The sequence below is a fragment of the Pseudorca crassidens genome, chromosome 3 (genome assembly GCF_039906515.1).
Source record: "Pseudorca crassidens isolate mPseCra1 chromosome 3, mPseCra1.hap1, whole genome shotgun sequence".
Taxonomy (NCBI): Eukaryota; Metazoa; Chordata; class Mammalia; order Artiodactyla; family Delphinidae; genus Pseudorca; species Pseudorca crassidens.
Genome location: NC_090298.1, coordinates 64,192,624 through 64,219,016, shown reverse-complemented (window position 1 = coordinate 64,219,016; position 26,393 = coordinate 64,192,624). Strand labels below are relative to the sequence as shown.

At 36.0% G+C, this 26,393-nt stretch overlaps 1 protein-coding gene across 4 annotated transcripts in view; it reads right to left on the bottom strand.

Annotated features, from left to right (window-relative positions):
* Positions 1-26,393, bottom strand: part of MSH3 (mutS homolog 3) — a 181,068-nt gene that overhangs the window by 64,123 nt on the left and 90,552 nt on the right. For all 4 annotated transcript variants that reach the window (XM_067731131.1, XM_067731132.1, XM_067731134.1 and 1 more), the window contains exons 14-18: positions 15,246-15,433; positions 14,348-14,516; positions 8,735-8,799; positions 6,220-6,336; positions 667-774 (exon numbers count right to left, since the gene is read on the bottom strand). In XM_067731131.1, the coding sequence (XP_067587232.1) occupies positions 667-774; positions 6,220-6,336; positions 8,735-8,799; positions 14,348-14,516; positions 15,246-15,433 (647 nt within the window). The remainder of the gene's footprint in view (positions 1-666; positions 775-6,219; positions 6,337-8,734; positions 8,800-14,347; positions 14,517-15,245; positions 15,434-26,393) is intronic.

Sequence of the window (26,393 nt, the reverse complement as noted above, 5' to 3'; positions counted from 1 at the left end):
GGCACAGAGCACCAGCAGAAGTGGGGCCACCAAAGAGACCTATCTCATGGGCAGGGCCCAGGCACAGAGCCACCGTGGCAGCTGGGTGGCCTGGAGCCCTAGGGGCCCAACCTTTGCCAAGCAAATCTACAGGAACAGGACTGCCACCCCAGTGGGTCAGGAAAGCAGGACCCTTGTGCCCCAGTGGGCCTAGAGGATAGAGCACTGAGTCAAAGATTTAGCTGATGCTTAAGATTTGGACTTCAGCAAGAGCAACTGAGTGCAATTTGCCTCAAAATGAATCATACCTTAACTCTCCCCCATATCTGATTTAGATGATATTTAAATGAGACTTTTATAATTATAAAGTTAAACATATCATAAAGTGTTCCAGTGAATGCTAACAAATGAAAGGATTGCTCCTTTATGAAAATGTCACCCACATAAACCTAAAAATTGAAATATGTAACATTCCCCTCTAGTTATAGTGAATATCTGCTTTCACTGCACTCAATGGTACAGCAAGAATTTCTTAAATCAAGCTATATGTGTATGACATTCAGCTTTACCAAGAGTTCAACATATTTGAGTAATTTTAACACCTTACAATAAAAACACTGAAATTAATTGAATAATTCTATCTGTTCTAAAGCACTGGAAAAGGGGAGAAATGAAAAAACACATTACCTGCAGTAATCTCCTTGCTTAGCGACCTTGGCCAAGGAGAAAATGCAGTCAACAGTTGCTAGGTGATGTACTGCTTTACACAAGGAGTGATAATGTTCACTGAAGTTCCTACAGAAACAACAACAACAAGGTGAGCAAATTGATTTCTTAGACCTGTAAAAGCTGCACAATAAGTAATCACTTTGTTAGCTTAGATGAGCATAAACAAAATAACCAGGCATACCTAGCAGTTAAGAAAGGTGGAAATTACAGTGAACTACTTTTCTGTTTAATAACTTGACTGAGGCTTCTTTTTCTTTCACTTGGAAAGAAATATATATATTTAAAAGTTTCTATACAAAAGATGTCTACTATTAATACCTTATTGCACATTTCATCTGACCATGACACCTCAACTCAGACCTAATGAACACTAATGTAGTGATCATTTTCATTTAGCTTAAATAATGTCATGAACTAGCCAAATGGGTCAGCCTCCCTTTGTGCTTCTCCTTCACAGCATCATCCAAACTAGGAATAACAGTCTTATTATCTTTCTCTCACATTGACTGGAAACTTCTCGATGGTAGAGCCCAAATCCATCTGATTTACTTATTTAACATCTAGCCCATAGAGTTGACACTGTAATGAATTTCATTGAAGGCAAGCAAGAAGAAAGGTACTTTTTTTCAGTAACCGTCAGTTGTCTTATTAATAATCCATACAGAAATTAAACCTTAGACTTGTTTTTCGATAGGTCTGCCATTGACTCAAATCTTTGGCCAATTAAGTAGCTGGTGATCTAAAAGCTTAAAAGACTTTACTGAAAGACTTATTCAAGAAAAAATATAGGAATGTATCCAGGGGGTTTCCTTCTCTTTGTTTTTTTTTTTTGCTTAGATTATTCCATTATCTCTTGTCACAGGAGTCCCTTATACCCTTTTAAAGAAGGTCCCCACAAAAGTGATGACTGTTATGCTGAATGCTTCTCTTAAAAAATATTTCTGTATTGTACTATGGGTTTCAGAAACAGAGATTTAGTCTGTTTGCTTCTTAAATCCAAAGGTTTTTAGAGTGCTTCCTAGCTTGAAAATGACATCCAGATTAAGCTACTATGTGATTAGTTATTACTATAATACTGTATTGATCTTTTAGAATCTGTAATTTCTGATTTTTTATTAATATTAGATTATTCTATGTAAATGACTTTTTCAGATACTAGAAACGACACGTTAAATATCCAGTTTTATTTCTGCATTAACTTTGTCAATTGAAAAATTTGTGAACTGAAAAATATATCTTTACATTACAGTATATTTTAAACTTCTTTGAGTAGATGGAGCATAATGAATACAATTTATCAATTTCTCCCTGAATTAAAGTTAATCAAAACAAACAACATGAATCCCACTAACAGTATTAGGAGTCTGTGCAAAATCCCAAGCACAAAGGAGACTGGCCCCTGCCATCAGACAGGAGCACAAAGTTTTCACCTTAAAAATGACTCTTGGGCTTCCCTGGTGGTGCAGTGGTTGAGAGTCCGCCTGCTGAAGCAGGGGACATGGGTTCGTGCCCTGGTCCAGGAAGATCCCACATGCTGCAGAGCAGCTGGGCCCATGAGCCATGGCCGCTGAGCCTGCACGTCCGGAGCCTCTGCTCCACAACAGGAGAGGCCACAGCAGTGAGAGGCCCGCATACCGCAAAAAACAAACAAACAAACAAACAAAACTCAGTTTTGAAGATGCCACGTGATGCACAGATGTAACACTCCTGAGTGGTTGCCCCGTGATCAGGCCTTGTCATTTCTGGTCTGGCTTCAATTTTAGATCTGACCACTCATCTATCCCTTGGACTGTGGCTGATTCTGTCCCTAATTCTAACTACTGACCCATCTGGTCTTCCTATCCTGGCACTCTCTCTTTTGCCAGAGAGCAGCCACATTTGATGTTTCTGCTCTTGCCTCTCTGGATCTGAGTGTCAAAGTACCTGTGGCACTTAAAAAAAAAAAAAAAAAGCAGCCAATTTTTTCCTACTCTCACTCCATTCTTCTCAAGTCCTGTCCAGGCTACTAAAACCCTAATTTGCCACTACCCAACAGCCTTAGGTTGAGGGTAACTGTCCCTGATGACCTTCTAACTTCCGGGATTGAAATGAGTAACATAACTCTCAGTCAGTACCATTTCAGTTTAACAACAAAAAAGGCAGGAGAGAGAAGGTAATTATTTTGATACGGATGACAATGTTCTTTTTCATGTCAATTGTATAAATAAGGCACGTGAAAAAAAATTTTAAAACTATCATAAACCTTAAACATCACCATCATAACTTCATAATTCTTAAGAAGCCTTGTTTGACTTCTCGGTCTTTGTCTATTTGCTACACTTCGCCAAATTTCAAAGAGATCATTCATACTTAGAAAAATGACAAGCTGAAAAATGGGCAGTTCAGATAACAATCTGATAGACTGGGTTTATGTCATAACAACGTGCAACTTTATCACTAGGCCACCAAACAACTTCACCTAAACACTGTGATTTAATTTCTGGTCAAAAGATATTGCTGGGTCCATGGGAAGAAGATTAAGACACTTGTGTTCTAAAGCTGTTATGACAGTTTACCATCATATGTTTACTATCAAATGTTGCTCAATGATATCTGAAGTTAATAAAAAAGGAGGATATTTTTATTTGCAAATGAATATCTAAAATAATCAAGTGACTGTGTGAGAGGTATTATAATTCAATTTTTAAAGAATTTGCAGTTGAGATTATTCAATATCCACAGCCCATCTTCTAGAACACAAAAGAAGAGACAGTTTTTTGAGAGAGGGTTCTATTCACAGACTTTGTTACAGCCTTGATTTCTTACGATATTTTGATAAAAAGTAATGTGACTAATGGACAACTGTTAGTATCTCAGTAAGAGACAAAAACACTTTGTATAGCTGGTATTCAATCCTCTGGTGTCAGGTTCAATGAGGTTAATCATTTCTGAAATGACATTATATTCACACCATCTGGCACCTCAGTAAACAGTATGCCATAACAATCAATGCTATTCTCAAGTTGGGGCTCTAGTTGCAAATGCTGTAGCTAAATTTCAGCCAATACTCTTTTTTAAGATAAAAAATTTAACATATTTTTCTCATTTTGAAAGTAATATATGTATATTATAGAAACTTTTGATATCATGTATCTGCAAAGTACATTAAATTTCCAGTAACCTCATCATCCAGAATTAATCACTTAATATTTGAGACGATACACACGCCCCCACCCACCCCCACACACACACTTCTCCAAAGATATACACCTGGACAAACCTCTCCTCGAGCAACAAAATACAAAGGAACTATATGGGACCAAAACTAACTGCTCACATGCCCAGTTGGGGCAAATTCTGGACAAAAGATACAAAGAGACCAAAAAACCCAACTGTCACTTTTGAAGAGCCCCAAGCAAAAGCACGGGGTCAGGAGCAAAAGCAGGGCGCTGCACACGCCCCCAGCTCACAACATCACCTAAGGGGTGGGCAAGCCACCTAAGCCACCCCTCCGGCCTGACCCCTGGCCACACCCCTACCCTCACCCCGTATAAGGAACGAGCTTGGCCCCCCTGAGCGAGCAAGGGAACCTGTTGCTTGTTCTCATTCCCCCCTGCTGCAGCAGGGGCCCCAATAAAGCCTTACCTGAACTTCTTGTCTGGCCTCTGATCAATTTCTTTTGATTAAGGAGGCCAAAAACCCTGGTCGGTAACAAAATCTCTTTCTGATGCTATAATTCAAAACTTTGCTGGGCAACAAGAGACGGTACCAATTTATTACCTTTTAAAAACTGACATATTATCTTTTTTGTTCCTTTTTTTCCACTTGTCAGATTGGTTAATTTAAATGGAGTAAAGCTCCCTGAAGACTTCACTGAATACTGTTCAAGTTTTTAAAGAGAAAGATTTCTGTTTAGACTGATGCCCATGGATAGATTCACCATGGGTGGGCTCTACAGCCTGATGGTAAGGGGCACACACCCTACCACCAGATACCCTGGGTTGCATCTGGGCTCCAATCCTTACCCTTGTTGTGAGCAACTTATTTTTCATTTCTGCATCTCACTTTATCCATTTGTAAATTGGGGATGATAACAGTATTTCACTAATAGGGTTCTTGTGAGGAATAATGAGCCAACATATATAAAGTGCTTAGATGTGTGGTGGTCTGGAGCCAGCTCCCATTGACTCTTGAAACTCAGCTGTGCACATCTCTTCCCAATCCAGTCCAGCAGGAGATTGCAATCAGTCCAGGTGGGAGTAGTGACACAACAGAAATCAAACACACACTACTACTCTTCCAGAGAGTTGGCTGTTAACCATTTACCAGCACACGAGCAAATTAAACTAAATATGAGCACGTGACTATTAATAAATCCAGAATGAGACATTCTTTAAGACAAAGGCAGGACTCTTCAAAAAAAAAAAAAAATCTCATAAAAATCCAAAAAGGTAGGGGCCTATTCTAGATTCAAATACACTAAAGAAACATAATAACCAAATGCAACATGTGAAAGTTTTTGTTAAATATGGGGGGAGGAGGACTCAGACATAGAGAACAGACTTGTTGTCAAGGTGGAGGGAGGTGGGGGAGGAAAGGACTAGGAGTGTGGGATTAGCAGATGTAAACTATTATATACAGCATGGATAAACAACAACGTTCTACTGTATAGCACACAGAACTATATTCAATATCCTGTGATAAATCATAATGGAAAAGAATATGAAAAAAGAATGTCTATATGTGTATAACTGAGTCACTTTGCTGTAAAGCAGAGATTGGCACAGCATTGTAAATCAACTCTACTTCAATAAAAAAAATTAAAAAATTAAATATGGGGGGAGGGGGAATTGAGGCAATTCAATATTTCTTAAATTAATATTAATTTTTCTTAGGTATGATGTAAGATTACAAAGCAAAATGTCCTTATTTTTAGAAGATGTATGCTTAAGTATTTAGGTGTGAAGTATTACACTGTCTAAAACTTACTTTAAAACGTTTCAGGAAAAAAAAGTGTATGAGAGAGATATAAAACAAATGTAGCAAAATGTTAACACTTGATAAACCTAGGTGAAGGGTATATAGATCTTCATTTCAATTTTCCCACAGATGTAAAATTTTTCAAATTACAAAGTTAGGGGGAAAATGTAAAGGATGTAAAAATATAAGAAAAAAATTAAATGGCAATGATAAAAACAAAATAACTAACCCATACTTGTCCAACTCTGAAAATGTTAAGCCTTTATATAAGAAAAGTAAACAAAGTCCAAGGTAGAATTTCAAAGTGACACTACTAAACATTCTTAGCAACAAAATGTTAGTACAGTAACAATAAAGTATATTTGGTTTCTTACTAAAGACTAAAATGAGCTTACATTTCAAAGGATTAAAAATAAAATCAGAGAACACATGTACTCAACTATTTTATGGCAGGTCACAAGCAGTAATCTCTACTTTTCTTTTTGATGGAAAGATTTTCCGGTCTATTTCTCATAGCAAAAAGTCAGATTATATTTTTCATTGTAAACTCACTCTAGAAAATCAAGCCATTCAGCACTGCAGTCAAGGACTAGCTGCTCCCGGAGCTGATTCAGATGTCTGTAATTTTCTACAATAAAAGGAGAGTGAAAGCGGCTCACAGCTTTTGTGCTGGAAGAGAAGAAAAAACATAAATAGGAAATCAAGGTTACTAAGAAATCAGTAATGCCATCACTTCAGAAAACTAAAGTAGTTATTGTTCTCTGATAAGCGCTGAAAGCAAATAGCTGTAAATACAGAACATTCTTCAATTATGATCCTGAACTTTACTGACTCCAAAGATCTTTGCTGTAAATAAAATACTTGAAGTTCACAGGACTTTGTTCAGGAAGCTTTTAAAATTCATTTCAAGTTATATCCATATGGCAAAGTCAAAGTTTAGAATTTCTGTTTCATAAGTAAAGAGCTTTTTTCTTTAAATTATACTAAATGAAAATGCTTGCTTTTTTAAAAAAAGATCAGACGCAAATATAACAAAGGAAGTCCTAACAAAGCGGGGAGTTGGACATATTGGTGAGGGTGGTATTATTTTTCATATTTTATACTTTTTTGTATGATTAAAGTATTTCAGTGAAAAAAAAAAGCATTACAAAGAATAGCAATGTATTAATTCAGGAAGCAGTCAAAGAAGAGTTCTTCATGATCTAACTATAGATTCACAGTGACCCTGGATGGGAAGAAATATCATGTACTCCTCTTCTGGGCTTGCATATCATCTCTGCTTCTTCCTCAAGAAGCTGCAGAACACAATGGGGGATGCTATGGGTCCCCAGTCAGAGAATCCAGACCAAGGCTTCAACTCTGCCACTTACTTGCTAGCTATGTGACTTTGGGCCAATAAAACTGGCTTTCTCTAAACTAAAAACCTTCCTCATCTATCAAATAGTGATAATAATAATATCTACCTTATAGGTACAGTTGAGAGGATCAGATAGTGCTTAGCAGAGTACCTATGTCATTAGTACTCAATGTTAGGAGTTGTCCCATGGTGGTGGTGATTACTGCTATTGATGCTATTACTATGATGGGAACTTTAAGAAGAAAAGGTTAAGATTGAGTGATAGGCAGGTGATGACAAAGTGTATCCTGATCTTTGTTTGCACCCTCACTCCTGTAACATGCTGTCACAATTACCTTTAATTTGGCAAGTTATTGGATTATAGGTGAGCCTTTCACATTAGAAATCTGACTTGATATTCTAACCTATTCCTGTCAAGGTTCTGATAGCTAAACAACAGATAAAAAATAACAGTGAAACTTCCCCCATACCGTCTTATTTATTCATTCAATTTACATCATTGAAATGTTCAAAAGACGCTGGCACTGATTTATGCCTTGCTTATTGCTTTTAAAGTATGTCATCTAGATTTCTATGCAAACATATTTATCATAGTTCTCTTCTGACAAAACTCATTTAGTGAGACATTTTAGTGATTGTTCTAGATACACTAACATGATTTCTAGTAATTTCTCTTCACAAAGCATATTACCATTCATTAGCTGTAGCACAGGACAAAAACAGATAAAGAATGCCTGCAAAATGAGGAAACATTCCCTAAAATCAATAATACCCAAAATTCAATTATAGCTTCTGGTAACATAGGAAAAAAAAGGATGGTATCAGGGGTAAAGAAACCCATGACTGTGCCTTCAGGATCCTTTGATAGTGGCCATGGATAATAAATAGTTTTCTTTTTTAATTAAAATAATAATTAAAATTCATAATCATTCACACATCATGTCAAAATAATGTTAAAATTTCCTTCCATTCTTAACATAGAGTTCCTTCATACCATCACCAGCTACTAGTCCCTCTTCTACTATCTTAGGCAAATGTAGTATTTTCATCTCAAGTTCATGCAAACATATTAACAGTAGTAATAAATATTTCACAAACGATGCTACTCACAAGAGGAAATACACTTCGATAAAACCACTTCTTTAAAAGAGTCCCCTCTTGGGGATTAATGCCTAACCAAGGAGAAAAGGCAGGGTCTCAACGCGGTTCTCTAATTTTGTTTCTGATTATTTTCATCAATTCATGATATAACTTAAAAAAAAAAAAAGAACATGTAAAGAGCTATTATAACTATGTGCCATGGAAAGCAAGCTCAGTGAGGCACAAAATGAAATGTCAGCTTCTTAAAAGAAATGTCAGGTATAGCATTCATCAAGAAGTTCAAGCAACCAAATTAATCTTATAACTGAAGGTTCTGCAACTTTCTTTTTCCATGTGTTTAAAGTGTTCTCTGAGGTATAAGAATAAAACAGTAGTTCACAAAACAAGAAAAGTGTACACAAATAAGATACCCTTTGGAAAAAATGTTTTAAAATCCAGGATAAAAAGAGTTTAAGATAATTATTCATCTAGTTAAAGTTCCATAAAGAAACTGAAGGGCCAAAATTGCTTTTAATGTCAAGGATGTGGTTATTAACATACCAGAAGCATGCAGGTAAACACATGTCATAATTCACGTTAATAAGAAAAAACATGTATTTTTAAACTTACCTTCCAACCTTAACCCAATCAGTTGGTATACAAGATACAGCAGAATTCTTTACCTCAATCATAAACTAAAATAAATACAAATAAAGGTTAGATATTTAAATGATTAACCATTATATTTTTAAATCTTTTAAATCTTCCTCAAAATTGTTCTATAATAGCTGAAAATAAATGTAATGATTGTAATTCAAAAAAAAAACTGTGCTATAATAGTCTAGCAAATATTAATCTAAACATTCAAAATAAATCCAGTATTGTTATTGGGAGAGTTCACATGTGTCCGCACAACCAAATATTATTAATTAGGGTTTCAATACTTGGGATAAAGTACAATTTGTATTCAGCAAAAAGTTTGTGATAAAGGATATAACTTGGCGCTTTAATGTTTGTAACACTGTTATGTTCATACTACGAATGGTGATTTTTCTTTAATGACCTTTTTCATTTATTACTACCCACTTATCTTAAGAATTCTATTACTCAGTAATAAGACTGAATTTCTAAGTACACAAAATTTTAAAATATTTGATTATTAGATGTTATATCAGCTTGAGATATGGTCAGTCCCTAATTCTGAACAGAAGAGGATTCATCGTAATAGTTTTTATCCAAGAAACCTAAGTCCTCTAAAAGTATACTCAGACAAAGCACTTAACTTCCTCAGCAATTAAGGGAGGAATAGATTTCTTCACAAGTGTCTTCTTTAAGTTTTCATTTATATGAACCATATCTTTATAGATCCAACTGTACTCTACAAGCTTTTCTGAAATCATCCAGGAAGTAAATGAAATCACTACTTCAATCACACCTTCCATTTTTAGTACTAGTTATATATCATCTCTTCTTCCTGTTCACTTTCCTGTATTATTGCAATGAAACTTAATGTTTTATTTAAATAAATAAACAAATAAAAAATACACTTATTTTGTATGGGATGGGACCCAGAAGCTCTGTGGCGGCCACTAATTTTGAGATGGCTACAGGAACTTTGTCACATGTTTTACAACATTTCAGGTATTTATAATAGGCATATTATTAATAGTATCAGCCTGGGACTTCCCTGGTGGTCCAGTGGTGGAGAGTTTGCCTTCTAATGCAGGGGATGCAGGTTCGATCCCTGGTCAGGGAACTAAGATCCCAAATGCCGCGGGGCAACTAAGCCCGTGCGTGACAACTACTGAGCTCGTGTGCTTCAACTAGAGCCCGCACACTGCAAACTACAGAGCTCATGCACTCTGGAGCCCGCATGCCACAACTAGAGAGAAAACCCACGCTCCAAAACTAGAGAGAAACCCACGCACCAAAACAAAGAGCCCGCGTGCTGCAACTGCAACTAAGACCCAACACAGCCAAAAAAAAAAAAGTATCAGCCTAGCTTTTGAGTTTACTTTTCTATTAATAGAAACATTGTAGCTTTTACATTAATTATAATAGGAATTAATGGTTAATTTTAAGAATTTTCATCCTTAGCAAAGATTTTATAACTAATGATGTCCTCTTTTATAGAGGGAATTAATACAATTTCAAATCTGATATATCCAGTTAAAGAGTTAAGAGTGAAGAGTCTTTAAAAGTCCCCTTGGATAAAAAAAAAAAAGTAACTAAGGAAAAAAATTCACAAAATAAATATCACTGATGAGAAATCACTTTAAGAGTAGGCTAAAAAATTCTGCTTAAATATTATTTTGAAATGTTCTATGAGAAAACATATTGGTCTTTTTAAAAATTAACTGTGGGGGGAGCTATGTCAAAGGCAAACAGCAAAATTGAGGACCACGTTAGATCACTAATATTTGGGAAGGACATGGTAACACAGAGCTCCATAGGAATTACTGCCTAAGGATGGTGGAAATTTTGAAAAGAAGCTACAACTGCCTCAGTGAGGTCTCTGGGCAGCCAGCTAGGATAGTGTACTTAAGTTATTCACCATAACTCTGCAGCATGGCAGCTCTGGATTCAGATCCATGCCTTATACTCATTACCAACTGCCACTGGTCACAGCCCTTTGGAGCACCTTGGGAATAGTTTGGACCATAACTGTTCAATCTGTAAGTATCCAGGGTCCATTCTAAGGACCACAGCTCCTCAAGCAAGCCATTTATAGAGCCAATACAGGATGGAAAACAGAGTGAGAATCAGGAAAGCTACGTGGACCTCCTGCTTGTTAAACCCCTGGAGTCACTTCCTCAGGTGCTGGTCCTGTGTGTCATCTTTTCAGCCTGTGTTTCTCCTCAGAATTGTCTTCAACTAGCAAATTTTTTTCTGTTCTACACTAGCTATGGAATAGGAAATTTTCTATTTCATGAACATTCTAAGAATGAGAAGACAGGCCTTTTGTTTAGAGACTTTATTACTAAAGAAAAGGAAACTAACAAAAATTGGAAATTAACATATATTTCAGAAATCTTAGAGAGTTCTCATAGCAACTTCCCTCACTCTATAGTTCGTGACTGTGTTTCTCAGGTGCGGATGCTAGAAGTCTGTCCAGATTCATTGTAACAAACCCTCATATTCTTCTGCTGGGATCCAGTTCTGTCCTGGTTAAATGTCAGATATTGTTACTCGATCTACAGCCCGTGGAATCACTGGATTGGCATCATTGTTAAGTTTGCTTAAATTCTTATCACACTCCAGAAACTGCTCTCCGTTTTCTCCAAGGCCACACTTCACCCATTCCTATTCTCCCCACTTTCTTTCCCACTATGTCTTAGGAATTTGCAAATATTTTTTATTTAGATGTAAAATATAACAGAGATTGCTTTCTACGTCTTAAACCTGCTAAGCAGATATTTGGATATGCTGCAAATTAATAAAATTGTTTCTACAGATTTTCCACTAATATTTCTTTCCTTTTCCTTAAGAAAACTACTAATCAATACTGCCTCAAGTCTAAATATCATCCCATGCCTATTCCATATCTGATTCAAGGTTAAGAAACAATTCTCTCCACAGATAAAACATGAAAGAGACTGCCACAGAAGCAATGAACTAACTATGTAAAGCTATGTAAATTTCTGCTTTCATTACTTTCTTTCCAGGATTTTCTTTCTTTCACTATTTTCTAAACCAATACTCTCCGAGTCAGACACAATAATTTACCATAGTCAATAAGGCTTAGTATTCTAACGCGTAAAAACTGGGAACAAAGGTGAAAAAAATGAATGGTGCCAAAAGTAACACTGACTTGACAGTCTATTTTTACTAATATTAACAAGATCCATGTACCACATAGGGCTGCTATAACAGGTTTTTAAAAATATATTACAAAGTTATATGTATGGAAATAAAATTTCAGACAGAACCGAAGGGTATAAAATAAGAACCACATATATATAAAACAAGGGTTTTCCTTCTCTCCTCCTTCACTTCTCAGAGGTAATCATATTTGATGGAGTCTGTTCTTATTCCTTTGAGTATCTCTAAATTTGCTTATAACTTCAGTACAAATGTTTAAACAGAATTTGATTATAACAATGCTGACTATCATTTGGTGTTCGAATGAACAGAATCACTAATTCCCAAAAAATGTTATAAAAGTGATTCTGTATTGATGTACTATTAAGATTCTACAGATTAAAAAAAAAAACAACAAGAATCCATCCTATTGTTAAAAACTAAGAAATTTCTTGCCTCAAACTTATCACCTTAACTTAGTAAAGGTTAAAAATAATAAGATAATTTACCTTCCTTGTTAATCCTTTGTAATCCAATTACTTAATCTCCACTCTGCGCTTTTTCTTAAATGTCAATGCTATACTGATACAAAATAACTAATCTACTATCCCTTATGAATTCGTAATCAGTTTTCCCCATTTTTACTTTAAAACTGCCAAATGAATCCATGGCTGTCTTCCAAAGCCTTGAGCTTTATTTAAGTCTGAATAGTATGAGCTCTAAAATGTCTGGATTTTATCAAATAACATCTATGATGTTGATAATCTCTTGTATTAATATTTGTGAGTTGAGTGAAATAACGACATGGTATAAAGATCGGAGGCAGACCTGGGCTGGAAATGAGCTTCTAACTTGGGTAACTTATCTCACTATACTATGCCAAGTCTCAGTTTTCTTTCCTGCAAAACTGGAATAATCCCTTTTTGTGTTGTTACAAGGATTAATAATATATGCAAAGCACTTAGCACCATTCTGAACATTAACAAGTGCTTGACAAATGGTAACTATATTACTATTATTAGTATTATATGAATAATATATGCATAGTGCTTTCCAATTAGAAAATACTTTCATGTATTTTAACTCAATTGGTCTTCACAGTAGTCTCACTACAGAGGTGACTCTTCCATGGTCATGTAGCATTTAAGTGGTAGAAATGGCATCTTTCCCCACTTTTCTACTAAACATCTTTTATTAATGTATCAAGCAATTTTGATCATCTCATTTTCAACAAATAGAACAGAACAGTGGCACTGAGATCACTTGTCAGTTTGCAAGGTCATAATTATATAGTGAAACCAAGAGATACAATTAAGTATTTGGTATTTGCCTGTTCAGGGGAAGAATGAGAAGTAAGTATATGTAGGGTGAAGTCATTTTTCTGTTATATAGAGCTCTATGTGGAATGCATTATGAAATGTCTGCCTTCGTATAATATCTTAATTTTGTCTAGAAGACAGGCTGACTTAATCACTGGTCTGTTACATTAATAAATATTTTAATAAAGATTATAATTTACTGTAGAATTTATTTCAAGTAATCAAACAAATCAACACTTGGCTAAATAGATAAAGCAGTGCAAATATTTTAAAAACATTTGAAATTACACTTTTCCCCACTAGAAAAATATCTATTTTTAAAAATTCAGAATAAAATGTTCATCCTATAGAAATTATTCACAAATTCCCTAATTTGCTATTTTAACAAAGTAGAATTTTTCAGATCCCCTCAGTTGGAATCTTTATATTTTATTAAACATAAGATGTAGAAGTAGCAACACGTCAAGACTCAGAATATGACCGACAGATACAAGTACACTTTAAAAAGTGTACTTATTCCTGGTTCTCTTTCAGATATTAATATCAAACTTTAAACAGAAATACACATACCAAAAAACACATTCTAGACAGCACCATAATCTTATGGAAGATCCACTAAATGTAGGTTTTTGCTATAGTTTTTTTTTCAGTTCTTTCAGCAGCTATACTGCTTCAAAAGGAACCCCTGCCATTTAATCACTTTGTGATCCAATTAGTGTAGGTTATTCACTACATTAGGCGGTTTGTATCATTTCATCATCTGCAGGCCGGGAGAAAAAGACTAACTTCTCTCTCCCGGATTTAGGGCAAATGAAGTCTTGAAAGTTATTATTTACAATAGTCAAGGTTCTCTACAATTTCAATAGATAATATTAAAATACATGTAACATTAAGTTCCATGGTTTTACCGAGACTAAAGTAAATAAGCAAACCAAATACTGTTATTAAAAGAAAATTCTTATCAAAATAAGCTATTACAATATATTTCCAAGAAACAAAACAGAAAATCTGAAAAAAAGAAAACAATAATACTTTCATCTATCCTCAGATTTTTATTTACATTTTAAAATATCCTTTCCAATTGAGAAAAACTAATGTAAAAGAAAAGTATGTTTGATACTACCTCCTGTCCTGATACTGTCACATATTGTGCAGAAGGATTTTTTAGTATTTTTCGTATTTCTTGCAAATGTGTTTGGATCTTGTCAGTAACTTCCTGAATTTCGTCCTTCCTCTTTTTTATTAAAGGGAAGTGAGAAAGGTCTTTGAATAATTCGGTTTTATCCCCAATCCTAAAAAAATGAGAAAATGCAAATACATATATTAAAGCATATTACTTATACCAATTAACAATTATTTTTCAAAACATAATGAAAGACCAAAGGGTAGGAAGTCAGGAGAACAAGATTTTAATTCCAGCTCTTCCACTAAATACTTATGGGTGAGTTTCTTAATTTCTTTGAAGACAGACAAAATTACCCTAACATTATTTTCATTTTGCAAGTTCATGCTTGCCATGGTGAAACCAAGAGATGAAATTCAACATTTCATGTTGTATATTCAGAAAATAAACACTAATGTAAATACTGCCAAATCTTTTTTCTTATACATAGAGTTCTTTGTGGGATAAATTGTAAAACAACTACTCCTTAGAGGATAACTTTCCTTCCACAGTTTCTGAATATAAAGCAGAGGATCTCTGGATATCTAGCAAATAAGCACAAGATGCCATCTGCCATCTATTTTTGGATTAATAAACTGCTACTACTTGCTCGGCCTGGACTTTACCTTTTCATCACCTGATACCTGGAGAAGTACCGCATTTGTTCTGTATGACAGAACTGCCTAAACACTAAGTGTTATTTCCAGCTGTAATATAGAGCCTTTAGTATCCGATCACATTTCTAGTTTTACATGCAACTTCTATCATTACTTCTATAGAAGCTTAAGTATCCACACATCAAATGGCAAATACATTACTTTCACTGCTAGAAAGGAAGAACTAAGGGTCTGCTACTTACTTGGCAGCTTGTTCATTGAGAATCTTTAAGTAATGCTCCACTGGACTGAGGAGTTCAGGAATTTTTGAAATAAATGTCTGGAGCAACTCTGACTGAACATGGGAATTAACAGCAGGTATTAGTGCTTGAAATTCTGACTTCAGGTGATACAGGGTTTTGACAATCAGGAAGAACTCTTGCGTAGAACACTGAAAATAGAAATATTTTTCCTAAATAGCATAACATATGTGAAAATGAAATATAGTTAGTGGTCGTTTTAAAGGTAGAATCAGAATAAAAGAAAATTTTAATTTACCGTATAAATTAGTTAATTGAAATAAAGTTTTTGTTGATATGTCCTAAATGTTAATAGTTTAAGCACTTTATAAGATAATATTTTCAAGCTATAAAGAAAATAATTTGAGTCAAGGATAGGAAAGCCAATACTTGTTCAGTATTTTTTCATTTTAAAATATGTTGACCATATAACAAAAATACAGTAAACAATGTCGCAAATAAAAAGAATAATTCTGAGAAAATATCTGCAAAACATTTAAGAGATAAAGGGCAAAATTCTCTCAAGTATAATGAGGTTTTACAAATTGACATGGAAAAGATGAATAATCCAAAGAATAGTGGCTAAACGAACTGACTATGAAGCTCATAGAAAAAAATGTCCAATGAGCACATGATTAATGTCACATATAATTAGGATAAGCAAATTACAATGACAAGATAGCATTTTTCACTCATCAGAATGTCAAAGATTTTAAAGTATGACAATAGCTAAGTCACATAGAGTGTGAAAATGACACTTTTATATACTACTAGTAGAGGCGTAACTTTCTTGAAGAGCAATTTGGCATATATTTATAATAAAAAGTGTATATACCCTTTGACTAAACAATTCCACTTTAAAGGATTTAACTAAAATTATTTTTCACAAGTAGTGAAAATCTTTACAGTAGCACTGTTGGTAATAATATTAAAAAGATGAATAAGAAACAAGTATCCAGCAATTGAGATATTAGGAAAAACTCATTCAATGTGATACTATAAAACAGTTAAAAAACTTAGACATCTGTAAATACTGATGTGCAGGTTGATATGGAACTCTGTAGTTTCAACATATATTAAATATACATAGTATATGTTTACACTATATACCATATATGTATTTACACAGTAAAATATCATTTGTGATTCTTTGAACTATATATATTATTCTACAGAAATAAAAGTATAAATTGAAAATTTCTGGGAAGTACACATGTAACTTTCTCTAGTTACCTCTGGGTAGTGGATATGTAGGAGGGTGGTAAAGGGAGACTTTTTACTCTTTATTTTACACTCCTGTATACACTTGTAATTTTGTAACATGAACGTGAATAATTTTTTCAGGGGCGTATAGTTGTTTTACAATGTTGTGTTACTTTCTACTGTACAGTGAAGTGGAGTTCCCTGTGCTATATATCATGCTCTTATTAGTTATTTTATACATATTAGTGTATGTATGTCAAACCCAATCTTCCAATTCACCCCACCAGCGCCCCCACCACTTTCCCCCCTTGGTGTCCATACATTTGTTCTCTATATCTGTGTCTCTATTTCTGCATTGCAAACTCTTTATCTGTATCATTTTTCTAGATTCCACATATATTCGTTAATATACAATATTTGTTTTTCTCTTTCTGACTTACTTCACCCTGTATGACAGTGTGCAGGTCCATCCACGTCTCTACAAATTACCCAATTTCATTCTTTTTATGGCTGAGTAATATTCCATTGTATATACGTACCATATCTTCTTTATCCATTTGTCTATCGATGGGCATTTAGGTGCGTCCATGACCTGGCCATTATAAATAGTGCTGCAATGAACACTTGGGTGCATGTGTCTTTTTGAATTATGGTTTTCTCTGGGTATATGCCCAGTAGTAGGATTGCTGGGTAATATAGTAATTCTATTTTTAGTTTTTTAAGGAACCTCCACACTGTTCTCCATAGTGGCTGTATCAATTTACATTCCCATCAACAGTGCAAGAGGGTTCCCTTTTCTCCACACCCTCTCCAGCATTTACTGTTTGTAGATTTTGTGATGATGTCCATTCTAAGTAGTGTGAGGCGTTACCTCATTGTAGCTTTGATTTGCATTTCTCTAATAATTAGTGATGTTGAGCAGCTTTTTATTGCCTCTTGGCCATCTGTATGTCTTATTTGGAGAAATGTCTATTTAGGTCTTCCACCCATTTTTGGATTCGGTTGTTTATTTTTTTCATGTTGAGCTGCATGAACTGTTTATATATTTTGGAGATTAATCCTTTGTCCGTTGATTTGTTTGCAAATATTTTCTCCCATTCTGAGCGCTGTCTTTTCATCTTGTTTATAGTTTCATTTGCAGTGCAAAAAATTTAAGTTTCATTATATCCCATTTGTTTATTTTTGTTTTTATTTCCATTACTCTGGGAGGTGGGTCAAAAAAGATCTTGCTGTGATTTATGTCAGAGTATTCTTCCCACATTTTCCTCTAAGAGTTTTATAGTGTCTGGTCTTACATTTAAGTTTTAATCCATTTTGAGTTTATTTTTGTGTATGGTGTTAGTGAAGTGTTCTAATTTCATTGTTTTACATGTAGCTGTCCAGTTTTCCCAGTGTCACTTATTGAAGAGACTGTCTTTTTCTCCATTGTATATCCTTGCCTCCTTTGTCAGAGATAATTGACCATAGGTGCATGGGTTTATCTCTGGGATTTCTATGCAGTTCCATTGATCTATATTTCTGTTTTTGTGCCAGTACCATATTGTCTTGATTACTGTAGCTTTGTAGTATAGTCTGAAGTCAGGGAGTTTGATTCCTCCAGCTCCGGTTTTTTTCTCAAGATCACTTTGGCTATTCGGGGTCTTTTGTGTTTCCATACAAATTGTAAGATTTTTTGTTCTACTTCTGTGAAAAATACCATTGGTATTTTGATAGGGATTGCACTGAATCTGTGGATTGCTTTTAGTAGTACAGTCAAATTTTCACAATATTGATTCTTCCAATCCAAGAACATGCTATATTTCTCCATCTGTTTGTGTCATCTTTGATTTCTTTCATCAGTGTTACAGTTTTCTGAATACAGGCCTTTTACCTCCTTAGATAGATTTATTCCTAGGTATTTTATTCTTTTTTTTTTTTTTTTTTTTTTGCGGTACGCGGGCCTCTCACTGTTGTGGCCTCTCCCGTTGTGGAACACAGGCTCCAGACGCGCAGGCTCAGCAGCCATGGCTCACGGGCCCAGCCGCTCCGCGGCATGTGGGATCTTCCTGGACTGGGGCACGAACCCTTGTCCCCTGCATCGGCAGGCGGACTCTCAACCACTGCGCCACCAGGAAAGCCCTATTTTATTCTTCTTGTTGTAATGGTGAATGGGATTGTTTTCTTAAATTTTCTTTCAAATTTTTCATTGTTAGTGTATAGGAATGCAAGAGATTTCTGTGCATTAATTTTATATCCTGCAACTTTACCAAATTCATTGATTAGCTCTAGTAGTTTTCTGGTGGCATCTTCAGGATTTTCTATGTATAGTATCATGTCATCTGCAAACAGTGACAGTTTTACTTCCTCTTTTCTAATTTGTAGTCCTTTTATTTCTTTTTCTTCTCTGATTGCCATGGGTAGGACTTCCAAAACTATGTTGAGTAATAGTGGCAAGAGTGGACATCCTTGTATTGTTCCTGATCCTAGAGGAAATGCTTTCAGTTTTTCACCATTGAGAATGATGTTTGCTGTGGGTTTGTCATATATGACCTTTATTATGTTGACGTAGGCTCCCTCTATGCCCACTTTCTGGAGAGTTTTTATCGTAAATGGTGTTGAATTTTGTCAAAAGCTTTTTCTGCATCTATTGAGATGATCATATGGTTTTTCTCCTTCAATTTGTTAATATGGTGTATGACATTAATTAATTTGCATATATTGAAGAAGCCTTGCATTCCTGGGATAAATCCCACCTGATCATGGTGTAGATCCTTTTAAAGTGTTGTTGGATTCTGTCTGCTAGTATTTTATTGAGGATTTTTGCATCTATATTCATCAATGATATTGGTGTGTAATTTTCTTTTTTTGGTCGTACCTTTGTCTGATTTTGGTATCAGGATGATGGTGGCCTCATAGAAAGAGTTTGGGAGTGTTCCTTCCTCTGCAATTTTTTGGACGAGTTTGAGAAGGATGGGTGTTAGCTCTTCTCTAAATGTTTGATAGAATTCACCTGTGAAGCCATCTGGTCCTGGACTTTTGTTTGCTGGAAGATTTTTAATCACAATTTCAATTTCATTACTTGTGATTGGTCTGTTTATATTTTCTATTTCTTCCTGGTTCACTCTTGGAAGATTATACTTTTCTAAGAATTTGTCCATTTCTTCCAGGTTGTCCATTTTATTGGCATAGAGTTTCTTGCAGTAGTCTCTTAGGATGCTTTGTATTTCTGAGGTGTCTGTTTTGACTTCTTTTTCATTTCTAATTTTACTGATTTAGTCCTCTCCCTCTTTTTCTTGATGAGTATGGCTAATGGTTTATCAATTTTGTTTATCTTCTCAAAGAACCAACTTTTCGTTTTATTGATCTTTGCTATTGTTTTCTTTGTCTCTATTTCATTTATTCCTGCTCTGATCTTTGTGATTTCTTTCCTTCTACTAACTTGAGGTGTTTTTGTTCTTCTTTCTCCAGTTCCTTTAGGTGTAAAGTTAGATTTTTTTTTTTTTGGTGGTATGTGGCCCTCTCACCGCTGTGGCCTCTCCTGTCGCGGAGCACAGGCTCCAGACGCGCAGGCCCAGCGGCCATGGCTCACAGGCCCAGCCGCCCCGCGGCACGCGGGATCCTCCCGGACCGGGGCACGAACCCGCGTCCCCTGCCTTGGCAGGCGGACTTTCCACCACTGCGCCACCAGGGAAGCCCTAGATTTTTTATTTGAAATTTTTCTTGTTTCTTGAGAGAGGATTGTATTGCTATAAACTTCCCCATTAGAACTGCTTTTGCTGCATCCCATAGGTTTTGGATCGTCGTGTTTCCATTGTCATTTGTCTCTAGGTATTTTTTGATTTCCTCTTAGATTTCTTCAGTGATATCTTGGTTATTTAGTAGCATATTGTTTAGCCTCCATGTGTTTGCATTTTGCACGGTTTTTTACCTGTAATCTCATTGTATTGTGGTCCGAAAAGATGCTTGATATGATTTCAATTTTCTTAAATTCACTGAGGCTTGATTTGTGACCCATGATGTGATCTATCCTGGAGAATGTTCTGTGTGCACTTGAGAAGAAAGTGTAATCTGCTGTTTTCGGATGGAACGTCCTATAAATATCAATTAAATCTATCTGTTCTATTGTGTCATTTAAAGCTTATATTTCCTTATTAATTTTCTGCCTGGATGATCTGTCCATTGGTGTAAGTGAGGTGTTAAATTCCCCCACTATTACTGTGTTACTGTCAATTTCCTCTTTTATAGCTGTTAGCATTTGCCTTATGTATTGAGGTGCTCCTTTGTTGGGTGCATATATATTTACAATTGTTATGTCTTCTTAGATTGATCCCTTGATAATTATGTAGTGTCCTTCCTTGTCTTGTAATACTGTTGATTTTAAAGTCTATTTTATCTGAGTTCTGCTACTTCAGGTTTCCTTTGATTATCATTTGCATGGAATATCTTTTTCCATCCCCTCACTTTCAGTCTGTATGTGCCCCTAGGTCTGAAGTGGGTCTCTTGTAGACAGCATATATATGGGTCTTGTTTTTGTATCCATTTAGCCCATCTGTGTCTTTTGGTTGGGGCATTTAATCCATTCACATTTAAGGTAATTATTGACATGTATGTTCCTATTATCATTTCCTTAATTATTTTGGGTTTGTTTTTTAGGTCCTTTTCTTCTCTTGTGTTTCCCGCTTAGAGATGTTCCTTTAGCATTTGTTGTAGAGCTGGTTTGGTGGTTGGTGCTGAATTCTCTTAGCTTTTGCTTGTCTGTAAAGCTTTTGATTTCTCCATCAAATCTGAATGAGCTCCTTGCTAGGTACAATAATCTTGGTTGTAGGTTCTTCACTTTCATCATTTTAAATATATCGTACCACTCCCTTCTGGCTTGCAGAGTTTCTGCTGAGAAATCAGCTGTTAACCTTATGGGAGTTCCCTTGTGTGTTATTTTTCCTTTGTTGCTTTTAATAATTTCTCTTTTTCTTTAATTTTTGTCAATTTGATAACTATGTGTCTCGGTGTGTTTCTCCTTGGTTTTATCCTACCTGGGACTCTCTGTGCTTTCTGGACTTGGGTGGCTATTTCCTTTCCCACGTTAGGGAAGTTTTCGACTATAATCTCTTCAAACATTTTCTCGGGTCCTTTCTCTCTCTCTTCTCCTTCTGGGACCCCTATGATGCGAATGTTGGTGCATTTAATGTTGTCCCAGAGGTCTCTTAGGCTGTCTTCATTTCTTTTCTTTCTTTTTTCTTTATTCTGTTCTGCAGCAGTGAATTCCACCATTCTGTCTTCCAGGTCACTTATACGTTCTTCTGCCTCAGTTATTCTGCTACTGATTCCTTCTAGTGTATTTTTCATTTCAGTTATTGTATTGTTCATCTCTGTTTGTTTGTTCTTTAATTCTTCTAGGTGTTTGTTCTTTAATTCTTCTAGGTCTTTGTTAAACATTTCTTGCATCTTCTCGATCTTTGCCTCCATTCTTTTTCCGAGGTCCTGGTTCATCTTCACTATCATTATTCTGAATTCTTTTTCAGGAAAGTTGCCTATCTCCACTGCATTTAGTTGTTTTTCTGGGGTTTTATCTTGTTCTTTCATCTGGTACATAGTCCTCTGCCTTTTCATTTTGTCTGTCTTTCTGTGATTGTAGTTTTTGTTCTGCGGGCTGCAGGACTGTAGCTCTTTTTGCTTCTGCTGTCTTCCTTCTAGTGCATGAGGCTATCTAAGAGGCCTGTGCAAGCTTCCTGATGGGAGCGACTAGTGGGTAGAGCTAAGTGTTGCTCTGGTGTGCAGAGCTCAGTAAAACTTTAATCCACCTGCCTGCTGATGGGTGGGCCTGTGTTCCCTCCCTGTTGATTGTTTGGCCTGAGGTGACCCAGCACTGGAGGCTACAGGTTCTTTGGTGGGGCTAATAGCAGACTCCAGGAGGGCTCACACCAATGAGTACTTCCCAGAACTTCTGCTACCAGTGTCCTTTCCCGGCGGTGAGCCACCCCCCCCCCCCCTCTGCAGGAGACCCTCCAACACTAGCAGGTAGGTCTGGTTCAGTCTCCTATGGGGTCACTGCTCCTTCCCCCTGGGTCCTGGTGCACACACTACTTTGTATGTGCCCTCCAAGAATGGAGTCTCTGTTTCCCCCCAGTCCTGTCGAAGTCCTGCAATCAAATCCCACTGGCCTTCAAAGTCCAATTCTCTGGGGATTCCTCCTCCCATTGCCAGACCCCAGCTTGGGAAGCCTGACATGGGGCTCAGAACCTTCACTGCAGTGGGTGGACTTCTGTGGTATAATCGTTCTCCAGTTTGTGAATCGTCCACCCAGCAGTAATGGGATTTGATTTTACTGTGATTGCACCCCTTCTACCGTCTCACTGCGGTTTCTCCTTTGTCTTTGGAACGTGGGGTATCTTTTTTGGTGAGTTCCAGTGCCTTTCTGTCGATGACTGTTCAGCAGTTAGTTGTAATTCCGGTGCTCTCACAAGAGGGAGTGAGCACACGTCCTTCTACTCCATCTTCGAACGTGAATAATTTTTACTTTTGGAGCTTGGGATAAAGAGTATGTGCTAAACATGTGCATCTAATTTCACTCTGTCTTGAAGCTACAGACCAAGATTGTTTTAAAAGTCATGAAACCTCAAGATTAGGAGAAAAAACAACAGCAACAATCCCTTAGAAGCTACAAAGAAAATGGACTAACAGTAATTGACTTAGAAGCCTCAAGGTATTTGAATCTTAAGCAGCTATGAGGAAAAGTAGGACCCCACTTGAGTTATACCCAGAATCCTAAGACTCAGGAACTGGTGGCACAAAGTGGAAGTGGAAGCTGGGAGTAGGGGAGTAGGGGAGTTGGGAGGGGAGAAAACAACTGGTTGAAAGTGAATTAAGCAGCAATTAAATCCCTCAATCCCCTATTCCTCTATATGCTACTAAACTACCACCATTTTCCTACCCTACAGAAGACTACAGTTGACCCTTGAACAATGTGGAGGTTAGGGGTGCCAACCCTTCACACAGTCAAAAATCTGAACATAACTTTACAGTCAGCCCTGCATATTTGTGTTTCTACATCCATGGATTCAACCAACCATGGATCATGTAGTACTGTAGTACATATTTATTGAAACAAATCTGCTATAAGAGGACACGCACAGTTCAAACCCACGCTGTTCAAGGGTCAACTGTAGTTTTCTTCTCTGGAGAAGGTAAAACATAGGGTGTGTGTACCAGCTTCAGGCACAGTGAAGGATGAGAGTACCACCAAAAGCAAGGGATTAAAGGAATGAGTACAAACTGAATGCTGAGATTCCCAGCTGTCCCCACTGAGCTCCCAGAACATTAGCAGTCAGAAAACTGAAAGATCCCTGGGGAATCTCACAAGCCCAAAAGGAAAATTCTAAAGGTACCATATACCAGGAGTTCCCCCAATAAGTGGACCATTGAGTTCACACTACAGTTCACCTCATAATTTGCAAGCCACATTCAACTACACAGACCTTGCTATCGGCATTTTAGTTCCCCACTCTTTAAAAATGATCAGACAGATTAAAAATTCTAACATGAAATGCAAAAATTAAAACAATCAATTAATGGACCAACAAATACTAGAAGAAATAGAGCCTATACAGGTAGAAGAAATCTTCTAAAAAAAATGTTAACAATATCCTCAGTTAAACAGAGAATATTGAAATAAGAGTACTGAAATAAACAGAGAATCATGAAGTAAGAATGGCATGTTATATTTTTTAAAAAAGAAACATTCAGAGAATAAGAAAACAACCAAAAATTTTTAGAACTTGAACTATCAGAGTAGAAATGAAAAATGCAACAAAAGAGGCAGAAGATCAACGTGATAAAATTTCCAAGAAGGTAAAGCAAAAGTGTAAAGAGATGGAAATACAGAAGAAAGTTCGATAATCAGTCCAGAAGATTCAATCAACTCAAATAATAGAGCTGCAGAAAGAAAGAAATCATCAAAAAATAATTCAGAGATGTGTTACATATATACAGTGGACTACTACTCAGCCATAAAAAAAGAATGAAATAATGCCATTTGCAGCAACATGGACGGACTTAGAGATTATCATACTAAGTGAAGGAAGTCAGAAAGAGAAAGACAAATACCATATGATTATCACTTATATGTGGAATCTAAAATATGACACAAATGAACCTATCTATGAAACAGAAACAGACTCATGGACATAGAGAATAGACTTGTGGTTGCCAAGAGGGAGGGGGTTGGGGGAGGGGTGGAGTGGGAGGTTGGGGTTAACACATGTAAGCTATTATATATGGAACAGATAAACAACAAGGTCCTACTGTATAGCACAGAGAACTATATTCACTATCCTGTGATAAACCATAATGGAAAAGAATACATTAAAAAAAGAATGTGTGTATATGTATATATATACATACACACACACATCTGAATCACCTTGTTGTACAGCAGAAATTAACACATTGTAAATCAACTATACTTCAATAAAAAAAAAATTTTGAATTTATAATTGTACTTCCAAACTTTAAATAATAATAATAATAATAATTCAGAAAAATTTCCCAGAACTTGGTTGCCAGCTTGAAAGGGCCCAATACAATGAATTAAAACAGAACCAAATCATGGCAAATCACCATGAAATTTTAAAACACTGGAGACAGAGAGAATTTTCCGTTTCCAGAAGGAGAGAAAAAAAGAACAACAACAACAAAAAGTCACACAAAGAATCAGGAACCAGTATGACTTCAGACTGTTTAACAACAATAGCAGAAGCTATTGAAGAAGACAATGAAGTAACACAAAATTCTGAAGGAAAATAATTTATAGCTTAGAATTTTTATACCCAACCAAACTACCAATCAAATGTGAGAGTAAAAGAAAAAAGACATTTCCAGACATCTATGTTTCAAAACTTACTTCCAGTGCCCTTTCTCAGGATGCTTCTAGAGAACGTACTCTACCAAAATGATGGAATAAACCAAGAGGAAGTTATGGAATACAGAAAACAGAAGATTCAGTTCAAGGGAAATAAAGGGAATCTAAGAAGACAGCTATTCAACAGGTATAGCAGGGCAACCAGTCCAGGTTGGATCAGGTAGGAAGGCTCAAGAAAATGAAATTAACAGAATATTTGATGAAAATAAATATCTGGAGATGAGAGGACAATGTAAGTTTGAGTTAATGATAAGTATACAACATAAATAGTATATATATATATATATACACACACACATATATATACACATATATGTATAAATGGATGAATGATAAGAACATATTTAGAAAGATAATAATTAACTACAAGGAATGAAGTAAATTACGCAAAAAGAAAAAAAAGGAAGTTAGGTCCACCTGAACAAAAGCTGAGTTGAAAATGCATCATAAAGCACCTTTTCTCCAGAAAGGCCATGGCTTGCTGGGAAAGATACATACAGGAAGCTGCACTGTTTGTATAAATGTGCAGCCTAGAATTAATTTACAGCCTAGAATTGACCTAGAGTCATTTAATAGTACATGCTAATGAAAGAGCAAAAATTAACATTTTCAATAGAATTTCTGAATAATAATGTCTTGTAATTATTGTAATTTGATAAGCAAAAAAGGGGATTGATGGTTCACGTTCAGGTATGATATAAAGTTTAAGTCAGCAACAGAAGCAAGGTGAAAACCAGAAGTGCTTGCAATCAAGTCCTAAGTGCCCATGGCAGGTTGCTCCCAAACTTCTTAAGCAAAATGACTCAATGGAGCTGCAAGAAAGCTGAGGATAAGGGTAAAACTGTTGCTCCTGGAGTCGCTCATGTTCAACCCCATTTCTGGCAGCAACCTTCTCTGTGGAAGAGCTTGAGAACACATGCCCAAGTGCAGAGGCAGGTCATCACAGGACTGGAAGAACCCCAGCCTAAGCTCCATACTGAACACATGGCTTTGGGCTTCTACCAGTCTAGCTATGA